Here is a 12,062-nt window from a genome sequence, read left to right as displayed (position 1 = left end):
AGAGAGAATCATGAAGACCAAGGAACACACCAGGCAGGTCCAAGATGCTGTTGTGGAGAAGTTTAAAGCCGGATTTTGCTAAATCTGCGTTAGCACTAGAATAACATACCAGTCTTGTCGTACTTTCATACTATTACTGTATGTTGGTCAGTGCAACAGAGGGAGCTACATTACGCCTCTTTCAATTGAAACTGCCTGCAGATAAATTCAGAAATACTGCAGTTCATTTTGATATTACTAACTGTTCCAATAGGTTCTTCTGAAAGCAATGTGTCTGCAGCAGCCATTGTGTCTGCAGCAGCCATTTGTTATTCTGAACAAATGGTTTCATTCAGAATAAGTGAAGCCATTTGGTTTGTGATGTCCACACTTCCAGCACTGTTATAGTTTATCTAGACTATAAATATAGATTAGAGGGGAAAAAACATTATTTAAAATAGCATTTATAAATCATCTATAGACTCTTGCCTGGTAGTGATATCCTACAAAAAATTCAAAAACATGGTGAAGCAGAGGGAGTAAAAACCAATGACTACATGTGTTAGACCTTCTGATGAAAATCTTACCTTGTGTAACCTGGTGACCTTCTCACGACAAGCCTCCATCTCCTGTCTTAGAATTCTGTTCTCCTCAGTCATCACATCCACCATCTGCTGGGCATGGGCCATCACTGCAAAAGGCTCTCCCTGTAGCTGTATGAAGGACTGCTGCTGGGGAACATGTCCTGCCTGCATAGACAACTGGGGATGGGAAGGACCCTGGAGTTGCTGCTGTTGACATTGATTGTGTTGCTGATGATGATGCAACCTTGGAGTGGAGCCATAAGAGTCAGAAAGAAAGGCATGACCCCTCTGCGTTGTCTGATGAACAGGTCCTGGGGGGAAAGGCTCTGCCACTTGATGGGAGCCTGAACCATGTGGAACACGGGGTCCCATAATTGGGTATGGCTCTCCTTGGCTTGGAGGTGACTGGTGAGGAATTGATGGATGAGAGGAGTGAGAGGCAGCAGAGAGCATGCTGCTCAGAGTAGAGGATTGTGCACGAGACAAGGATCCAACAGAGGTCACAGAGGAGCTGGGACTGTGCTGGTTGAGGGGCCTCTGGTAGTGAACTGAGACCTCCTTAGTGGATCTGAGGAGAGATCAGTTGTGAGGTTATAATGCTGCCTGCCTTCAGTTTTGCACAGAATACAAAAAATATTTGTATGTGGACAAAAAGACCATTTCAAGTTTACAAATACACAGTCATGACAAAAAAGTTAACTTAAAGGTCAGAAACAACCAGTCAGAGCTAGGAGGGTGCTTGCACTATCAATCACTCTTGTGTACAGTCTGCTCACATACTTCCCTTGCTCTCTGCTATGCTAAAGCTTCTTCCTGGCAGTAGAGCCTGTTGTGAATGCTCAGACTACTTAGCCTGGCCACTAACGAGGGCAGATAAAAGGTTTTCCTGTAACAGTAAATGGTTTCTCTGCTATTAGTACATTGAGCAGCACATACAGGAGGTTGATTGATGACGCTTGACTGAAGATCTTCCTGCATTTCTGTAGATTGCAATAGTAGCTCAGGGAGGAGGTAGAGGAGCTTGATTTTTTTCACAGATTATCTGTCTCATACCATATGACACAATGACATTTCATATATAAAAAACATTTTTTTTTACATAAAAAAAAAATGAATCGATCGTTGAAGAAGAGCTCTTCAACGCTCGAGGGCGCTGTAACTGGAGTTTTCTCTTCCAGTACAACCCCAGGAACAGAACGTTTGTTAACGAAGTGAGGGCCTGTCGCCTGCTGCGCACAACCGGAGCTCAGCTGATCCAAAAGAGAAAGATCACCATGGAAAACGGGGAGGAAGTTCCGAAGGACATCCTCACGCAGATCATCAAGACTGCAGCCACAGGTGGGAATGAAAAGCTGGATGATAACCTTAAAAAGTGGACTAATTAAGGGCCCGCTTACAACAGTCTCTTACACTTACAGTCTCTTGAAACCAGGTCTCTTGAGTGTAATTTTTTGGGAGGTGTGAAGTTCTCTGCAGGTGCGAAAATACACATTTGCAGAATGTAGGGCTGCAGGATTTGTTCTGTGCAAGCAGAAAACAGTCTACACAGGAAGGAAACAGTAAAAAAAAAAAGAAAAAGGAAAAAAAATGGGGATAGCTTTGCACAGTGTGTGCTACATGAGTTCAGAGAGCAGAGAACTTATGTAGCCTACAAGAGAGAAATATGTGTTATGGAGACGCATTTTGCATTAGATGCAAATATTGAACAGATCTATGAGGCATGACAACTACAGTGAATTCAAGGTGTCATGGTGGCCTTATCTAGGCTGGCCAATGCCTTCCTACACAATTCTGTTCGATTCTAAATTCCCTTCAGTGCTCTGTCTGGGCTTTCTCCCATTGAAGTGAATAGCTCAGGCAGAATTTCAACCAGGTCAATTAGCAATGAACAAAAGGAGAAGTTGTGAATGATGCAGTTGATTTTCTGTACTGTTTTAGAATTGTAGTCTGCCTATGGTTTTAGCAATAGCAACAGAAGAAGTGAACGAAGCCATTTGGTGATGTCCACACTTCCAAAAATTGAATTAACATTAACAGTCGCCTTGTTCAGTTTGGCACTTCTCTCTTCGCAGTGGGCGCGGGATTATTGTTTACAGAACAGATCATTTTTGGTGAGCTTCATATCGTCAAACAGACACATTACATACATCACGAGTAAAGGTTAAAGATTGAGTAGCATTTAGAACTTCAATAGAGTCCGTGCCTCCAGCGAGCAATTATTTCTCTTTAGCCAAGGGTCCAGATCCTCTGTACGATTTGTGTACAAAAAAGCAAAGCAGAAAAAATCTCTAAAAGGATGTGAAGATGCATTTCCCAACATTGTTTGCAAATAGTGGTATGAGAATTTTTTTTTATTTTATATATGAAACATGATACTCCATTTGCCATGGCTACTCTTGCATCATAATTGCCTAAAAAAAAGGAACGTCAGAGCAGTTTCTGAGAAGCAGGTTCTTGACACACTAAAAATAAAATTCACTCGCAGAGAGGTTTCTGGTATCAAAAAAGGGTGTAACTTTGCTTATAGAAATATTCTCTGGGTTTACTTCATTTGAATTCAAAATATAAATATTATTTTGCAGTAGAAATACTGTTTCACTCCTTCAATTCAAACAATCAAACTTACAACTCAGTTGTTTTTTCTCCTTAATCACAGCAGGAGGATGACCTGACAACAATATAACTAAACAATAGCTCTTCTACATCTGTAACCATTAGCATAATTTTGGATCATTAATAACATTTATCATTTAGCAAATATTTAATTTGTCAAATGCTTAGACTCCAAAACCAACAACAAAAATGTATATAAAAAAACAAGGGACTTTGTGCATTGCAACCATACCTGCCCTTACTGTCACAAGACAGATACATTTCATGTCTCAACTTGTCCTGCCAAATGAATAAAATAGTTTGGAATTCATTACTGTTAGACTCTGCTTCAAGGTAGATGGCGATGACTACTGTGAAACCAGCCCAACAGGATCTGTCCTTGTCATTTCTGAGACACTATTGAGAAACCATGTTTAACTGACTTATCTCAGATCAAATCCTATTGGAATCAAGCTATGGCTTTCACTGGAACCACATTTTATTCTCTATTGTCAACTGTATAGCAATAATTTGTTAACTGGGCGTATGCACACAGTGGCAGTTAAATGAGACTGTAAACTTAAAATCAGTAAATGGCCCTGAAAAATCCTGAGAATTGTGATAACTTTAACCTGTATAAATACAAAAACAAGTTCTAACTGATCAGAGCATTATTCTTTGTGAAGCTTGAGTTTTCTGTAATTCAAAATTTTCAGCAGGGTTGTCAGATTTTGTCAATGTAAAAATATGCTATACACACTGCAACAAAATGTTGGGGATTTTCAACTAGCGAGAAATGCTTTGCACGCTTTCACTATAAAGCTCCCCTTTTATTTCAGTGTTCACCCAAAATGTCCTGCCTCCCTACCAGGATTGTTTTCTAGATTTTAATGTGTTTTTTGACTGATATGGCTCTGATTTCTTCAGCGGAAAGGCATTTTTTTATGTGCCATGTATATGTGTGTGTGTTCCCTATTCATTACCTGAAAGATCCATATTCAGGAGGGGGCTGATATCGAACAGTTGGAACCTCTCTGGAGTGATTCCTTACTCTTGGCTCCTGATAAAAGTGGCCTCCAGATTCTGGATGACTGCCAGGAGAACATATTCCTTTAAAAGGATAGTCTGGTGGTGGGCCTCGATGCTGTGGCTTGTAGTAGTCTCCGGGCTGGCATGATGGGGGTAGCTGTGGGGAAAGTGGGGTGCTGCTTATAGGAGCATGGGCTTTCACACCACTGGTGGCTAAAGAAAGTTGCATAAGTCGTTCACTGAGAGACCTGACGTGTCCTTGCTTTAAATCTTTTAGTCCATCATCTTGGTGCACCTTCCCAGTACCACTGACACGCTGTAGTGTTGGACGACCCTCAGTGCGAACTTTGGTGCTGGTCAGGCCAGTAACGTAGAAAGCAGCACCTAATGAGGCAGGCAGTGAAGGCTGCTGGGCCTGGCCATTCTGCTGCTGCTGCTGCTGCTGCTGCTGCTGAGCCTGAGGAGGAGAACCATGGCCGCGGAAGTACTGTGACTGTACTTTGGCTTCCTCGTATGTAGGGAGATCTTCTAGGTTAGGGCATTGTCCTTGGGTGATGCCACCAACTCCACTGCCCCCGCCACTGGATGCTTCTCCACAAGAGCCCACACATCCCCCACCTCCACTGCCCCCACCATGCCCACCAACTCTGATGACACCAACCTTCTCCAGGCCACTGTCTGTCTGAAGCTCCTGTCCCTGGGGCTCTTGTCTTGCAATGTGAGCGCTTACAGAATGATCATCAGAGGGGCTTACCTGTCCAAGTACTGAATAGCCACCTCCACCTCCACCTCCTGTTGCTACTCCAACCCCCCCTCCTCCAGACTGTTGCTGTTGTTGCAGCACATAGTTTCGATTCATCTGCTCCTGAAGGAGACGCTGAAGGACTGTACTGCCACCACCTGATACATTGCTATTTGATGGCTCTTCAGTTCCGGCCCTCATCTCCATCTCACGTTGGCAACGAACCTCATGGAAGGACAAACTACGCCCCCTGTCTGTATTCCAAGAGAAAAGTACAAAGGGAAAAATGTGTAAAAGAAAGGTAACTGGAGAAGAGATATGAGGGGCTATCACAAAAACTATTGAAAAATACTGGTGTTTTTAACATTCAAAAACTATCAAAAGTGTGATTTACTCAATAAAATATCAGTAAATTCATTAAAAAAATGTAAAACACCTACAGAAAACAGAGGGATACATTTACATCACAAAAAATCAATTTGAACATTTTTATGTGATTTTTGTCTTGCTTAACCTGGTCATTGAACTAGCTCTTCATACCTTTGACTGTGTGAGTAGGTACCAAGTTCTGCTAGAAAATGAAATCACCATCTTCATAAAGCTTGTCAGCAGAATCAAGTGTCTTAAAACTTCCTGTTAGATGGCTGTGTTGACTATGGACTTTAGAATGAACAGTGGACCAACACCAGCAGATCACAAGGCAGCCCAAATCATCACTGACAGTGAAACTTTACACTGGACTTCAACAGCATGTGCCTCTCCAGTCCTCCTCTAAACTCTGAGACACTGACTTCAAAATGCAATGCAAACAACTTTCAAGACTTTTTTTCTTCCAACTACTTCTTTTTATTGAAAACCTTTGCTTATGTCAACATTTGATATGAGCAATGGTTTTAAACTGTAAATGAAGCAAATAAATTAATAAATAAAACAAATGAAATAAATAAATGCATCTGAGAAAAGGACTTCGGAACTCTCAGCAATAGTCTAGTTTTTCATTTTCTCCTAGGCACAGAGAAGACACTTGTCATCTTGAGAAACATAGATATCTCTTGAAAAGGTAATAATAATTTGACCATATGAATATGCTAAACAAAGGTGTGTCCACTAAATAACATTGCAGGTGTCTCCAAACTCAGTCTGCCTAAGGAGTGTCTAATTGTCACAGTGCTTTTTGGCTACATGGCATGTACTACATGAACACAAGCACGAGAAGTGAAGGAGAGTTGCCCCAAGATATCAGAAAAAAATGATAGGTAAGCATGTTAAAGGTGAAGACTATATTTATCCAAATAATATAACATCTATAAGCTTGATGCTCCTCTGATATATTGTTCAGAAATTTCAAGTCCACAGAACTGTAGCCAACCACGCAGGCTATATAGCTCTTGGAGGATAACTGATGACAAATTGAAGAGAAGGAAAATACAAATGGTAACCAAAGAGCCCAGAATAACCTCCAAAGAGAGGAGATTTTGAGGAGCAATTCTTTGAAACCACAAGGAAGTACATACTGAAATATTAACCACCCCCCACCGCTCCCTGCTCAGTTCCTGGCCTTCCATTTTTTTTTTATTTTGTCAATTATCATTTCCTCTGTCTTCAAACTGGTGAACTCATAATAGTTGTTCCGCTGCTGTAAATCACATATGGCAAAAATTCCATAATGTATACTGGTCATTGGTTAAGAAGCTAGATGTCCAGAGTCAGGGTGGGGGGTAAGGAAAAAATGTGGACAGCCGAAAGTTAACTGCAGCCTTATTGCTGCAGTATGTAACTTTAATAAAAAATATTTTTTAACATATTTGTTGAAACTGTCAATGTTGCTCTTTACTACCACTAAACCTTTTCCTTATCAGCAGATCTTGTGAATGGTGGGCTGGTTAGTATGGTCACTGATGATGGCAGGTAAAGTTTTCCTGTAATGGTAAGTTGTTTCTTTGCCATTAGCACATTTAGCAGTGAGTATGTGACGTTGAGTGGCAGCACAAAGACCCTCCTCCTGGCTCTGATTGGTTGTTTTTGGTTAGGAGCGGTGCTTTTCTTCAGACAGTAATAGTAGCGCAGAAGATTTATCTTTTCACAGATTATCTGTCTCATAACATGCTCTCACAACATGAGATAGTTTTAACAACAACAACAACAACAAAAAACACAAATATGTTTTTATAAAAGCTACATACTGCACCTTTAAGAAAATTGTAAAGCATAGCCTCTTCAAAAATGGGTAGAAACTCATTTAGCATAGGCTTCAGTTGGACTCTGTGCTTCAAAGACCTCAACACACAAACATATCCAGAAAATTGACTTCAACTACCACATTCCTTTAGTTTAAATAATTCATGAACCACATCAAAAGTGTTTTCCTTGAAAACACTTTTGATGTGTTGCAAAAATAAAGGATTGTTCATCAGTGATTCAAATTCATCTTTTTAGATCAAGGTAAAATTTGCACTTCATTGGAAATCTTGGCTCAAGAGCCTGGAGGAAGAGTGTAGAGGAACAGAATCCACATTGTTTGAGTTCTAGGGTGATGTTTCCACAGTCAGTGATCATTTGGAAAGTGATGTTATCTGCTGCTGTTGGTTCAACTTTGTTCAATTCCTTAGTCAGTGCAGCCATTTATTAGAAAATTGGAATGCCCTTCACATCTTTATGGAAATCCTGATTTTATTTTCCAGCTGCAGTTGGCACCTGTCCACATTTTTAAAGTACCTATATCTGCTTCAAAAGGCAATTAATTAACCAGCAAACTGGATTTAACTAAACTTCTCAGATAATCTTTGTATCTTCAGGAAGAAAAGGAAAAAACAACAAAAGTAAGCTAAAGGTCTCTATTAAAGCAACTTTAATTTCTTTATCACATCATTAGATCCACAAGTGAAAATCCTTTATTACAAAAAATTATTTGTAATATATTATTTTACATAGTAAATTCATGCGTTGAACAATTATATTTATTGCATATGAATGCAATAAATATAATTTATTGGAATAAACCAACTTTTAAAAATATTCTAATTTATCAACAAGAAAGACCTATTTGACCTGATTTTGAAGAAAACAAAACAAATAAAGTGAAGAAAAAAGAAAGTGGACAGAGAAACAAAGAGACCATATGTTTCACCTTTGACCTCAATAAGATCCCCAAAAGATTTGTTGATTTGATGGCACAGCAGAACAAAAAAGAGGTAGACAAAGTAAGGTGTCACTGCTTTTATAGAACCTCTTACCCACAAATTAGTATTTTACCACCACAAACATCAGTTCAAATAATTTTAATTAAAAAGTAGTACCTGAAGCAGTTTTCTGATAGAAAAATGTAAACTTGAGGGAGATTAGTTGACTCAAGAGATGATACCTTCCACTAAAAGTATTGTAACTACCTGAACAGAGCACAGTAGATTGGAGAACTTGAAGTTGTCTCTGAAAGGAAGATGTGTTTTGGTTGTCGATTAGCAGAAGCAGAAAGCTTTTAATTAATTACATAATCTAATCTAGTTCCTTCTTCATAACATCTTTGTAAAAAACAAAGGAACAATTTAATGTCTTGGTAGTAAAAAAAAAAAAAATATGTGCAACTTAGTCCAACTCTTTTCACATATGCATTGAACTTTCCAGAGATTCTTAGTGTTCAAAACAATAATTGCATTCAGGTGCAGTTTAATTCCAAAGTAGGAGAGTGGATTCATTTTGAAAAACTGCTCCTACATTAGATTACATATTTTAGGAACCTAGCAAATTTTCTCGTCGGTTGGATTTTTCCAGTTTGAATACAGTAAAGTAGAATATCTGCATAAAATAAATTAATGTAAATATAAACAAACATAGTGTTTATCAAAACAATAGGTTAAAAGCAACTGCTAGTGCATTTATTGTCGATTATATTGCACAAAATAGTCTTGAAAGAAATTATGTAACCCTATTCTTCAATAAGAAATATTGATGTTTAATTTTTGTATCTATGGAAGTTACAAAAAAATTACATTTCAAGTCACTAAACTCTTCTTCAAAAGGATGGTAATATGAACTTTCACTGCCCAGAATGTTTAAGCTTCACAATTTTCATGGAGTTCGTGGTGGATTCACTGTCATGTTGCAGAGTTCTGCTTTAGCGTAATTATTTTGTTAATAGCTTTAAACTGACCCAAGCACTGGTCTGAGGTTTAAACTAAGTAAATCATCTTTATAAAGCTGAGAAAAATGTTCTTATCATACATTTCTTTACTTTAAGAATTGAGATGAGAGGGCGGCTTAAATTTATTCCATACCAGCAATTGTGCTTACAACTTTTCACATAAAATGTAAAAAAAAAAAAAAAAAAGTCTTTAGTTTTTGTTGCTGAAATTGAAATGAAAAACCTGTATATCCAAAACTGTTATAATAGCACACGTGATTGTATTAGTCACATTATTTCGGAAAAAAAAAAAAAAAATCATGGTCTTATTTTTTTTAACAAGAGCAAGTAATACTTTTAATATGCACTGTAAAAAAACAAATATCTACCCAAAATGGCTGAAATTACAAGAAAACATACTGTAATAAAAAATTTCATTTTCAGTCTTATTTTATTTTTGATGGAACTGATGATACTTTTTCTCATTTATTTACGGATTATATCTGCTTTGTTTTGTATTTCTGCAAGATGTGTTTGTCCATTAAATAAGTTTGCAGATAATGTTTAGATGTTTCTACAGCTGTGATAGCAGAAGAGACCTGAAGACATCTTGGGTAAAATGCTTGATCTGGTAATTGTCTTAAAGGACTGACGTGTGGAATGTAGTTTGTACCCTGGTTTGACCTGAACCCATGACTAACTGACAAAGAAGAATTAGAAGTTTCTCCTGAAATCCTTATCAGCTCTCTTTCCTGCCATAAAATCATCCCCTCCAAGAGGTGAGGGATACTTCATGAGGTCGGGGTCAGGATTGTGTTTGTGGTCCATCTGACAACAGAGATAAGATCAGACTTTGGGTGGGTCCTTTCCTTGCTGTGACTGTATATCGATGTGATGTGTGTTGTTCAGGGTTCTTCTTCTGACTGTGCTAAGGAGATGGGTCTTCGAACGCTTTTGCCTTCGAATAAAGAAACTTAAAGACAAAGATTAATCTTTCTCTTATTATTGAAACAGCTTCTCATTCTTTGATAATGAAATTTCCATAAAACACATTTTTGTGCACATATCCTCCCACCAACAAAAAACTTGATCAGAATAAGGTTAAGTAGCATTGTTAATGTATAGTCTTTATCCTCATATTCTCAGACCCTACACCATCAATTTGATTAGTTTAAATTGACCAGTGTTGAATTTAAATTGCAAAATAACAATAACAACAATATTGTAGTACAGAACCATTGCCTGGAAAGTCTAATTTGTAATTCCGGATTAGCTTTAAATGAAACTCATCAAATTCTGCAGCATTCTGTTATGCCTAACACGCTCTTTTTTTATCTGAACCTGAATTTTTCCAATATTTTTGAATGAATGGCTTCTGTCAAGTTCATGTGTGAACTAGAGGTAAAAGTATTTTGGATCTGTCAAATGTAAGGATGATGTTGGGGTGTCTCATGGCACAGTGGTTAGAGTAGATGCCTTTATACAGAAGCTACAGACCTCAACGCAGCTGTACTTGTTTGACTCCTATCCTCAGCTCTTTTGCCGCATGTCTTCCCCCTTCCCATCTCTCTGTCAACTTCCTGTCAAATCACTGTCAAATAAAGGGCACTAGTACCAAAAATGTTCTTAAAAAAGATAAAGTGACAAAGTCTTTTCAGAATATGAAAAAGCAAACAGCTCACACTTACAAAGTTACAACCTACCACCATTTGAACATTTCCAAAGCTGAGTCAAAGAAATTAGAAATATTCACCTGAAGACATAAGCATGCATTTTTACTTCAACATTCAACAATGTTGAAGAAACCAACCCAGATGTATTTTAAATTTCACAACATTTCAGTGATCAGAAGAAGTATTGGGTAAAACAACCCACTTAAGGAGAATTGAAAGAATTGACAATAATAATAATGGCTTCTACTGACAAAGCTGAATGTCTAACACTTTACACCCATTTTACAAAGAGGAAAAGATTATTACATGTTGAGCTTCCCGTTATCCTTGTCACTCTCAAAGATGAAGATGCTTTTTTCCGAAACATCTGTAGGTAAATGAGACAAAAAGGAAAAATGCCTGTTTTAAAAGGATTTTCAATCATTTTCTTTAAGAGGAGTGTCCGGTGACTGGGTCATTTTTTCATAACATTCAGCTTTCAGACATTTGCTGGGGTCATGAGGGTGAGGGAAATCAAACTGCCCTGATTTTTATGAACACATAAGAAAAACACAAGTTTGTATTTCTAACCACATTAGGACTTTGTATGGACTTTCATTTATTTATTTAGTTAGTCCATTTGTGGTGAAACCTAAGCAGTTACATTAAATTTGTTACCAGTATATTTTTAATGTCATCCATTCTCAAACCATTCCTGTAACCCTAACCACTATTTTTAAAAATGGGGAGCCACAATGTTGCAACCAGGCTCCAGATAAACATGTAAGACTTCAAAAGGTATTACATACCAGGAATGGAAACATATGAGGGGCTGTTTAGGACAAAAACTATGTTTTGTCTCACACACTACTAAAGACTCATATACACTCAAAATATTAAAATTGCACATATACATTTATTAAAATGTCACACACATACAATTTTTCTCTCTCACACAAAAAAATACTAAAATGGTGCATACACACTATTCAAATGTCACACACATACAATTTTCTCTCTCATACACAAAATACTAAAATTTCACATATTTACTATTAAAATATCACACGCGCATACAATATTTTTTCTCTCTCGCACACACACAAGACTAAACTTGCACATATACACTACTACAATATCACACACACACATACACACAAAGCATACAGATAAATTATTCTGAATGATAGGTCAAGAACTAATACTAGGCTGGAAGTAGTATGAATGAATGGGGTTGAGACTTGTATTTTTCTGTGTGAAAGACTAATTTTTTGTACGTGTGAAAGGGACTTTTTTTTTTTTGAATGCGTGAGAGTTGTCACGGAAGAGGCGGGGCATAATTTGGAGATCAGATCGCGCATGCGTTG

The 12,062-nt window shown here is 37.8% G+C and overlaps 1 protein-coding gene across 4 annotated transcripts in view; it reads right to left on the bottom strand.

The window, feature by feature from the left end:
* Positions 1-12,062, bottom strand: part of LOC103131914 (angiomotin-like) — a 28,482-nt gene that overhangs the window by 7,653 nt on the left and 8,767 nt on the right. For 2 of the 4 annotated variants that reach the window (XM_016667005.1, XM_016667006.1), the window contains exons 2-4: positions 11,023-11,083; positions 4,139-5,180; positions 567-1,131 (exon numbers count right to left, since the gene is read on the bottom strand). In XM_016667005.1, the coding sequence (XP_016522491.1) occupies positions 567-1,131; positions 4,139-5,180; positions 11,023-11,083 (1,668 nt within the window). The remainder of the gene's footprint in view (positions 1-566; positions 1,132-4,138; positions 5,181-11,022; positions 11,084-12,062) is intronic. The other 2 variants (XM_007543647.2, XM_007543648.2) reach the window with 1 other exon arrangement.

This window comes from Poecilia formosa, unplaced genomic scaffold, assembly GCF_000485575.1.
Source record: "Poecilia formosa unplaced genomic scaffold, Poecilia_formosa-5.1.2 Scaffold873, whole genome shotgun sequence".
NCBI classification, from domain to species: Eukaryota; Metazoa; Chordata; class Actinopteri; order Cyprinodontiformes; family Poeciliidae; genus Poecilia; species Poecilia formosa.
The sequence above is the reverse complement of the archived record's forward strand: the minus strand, read 5'-3'. Positions and strand labels throughout refer to the sequence as shown.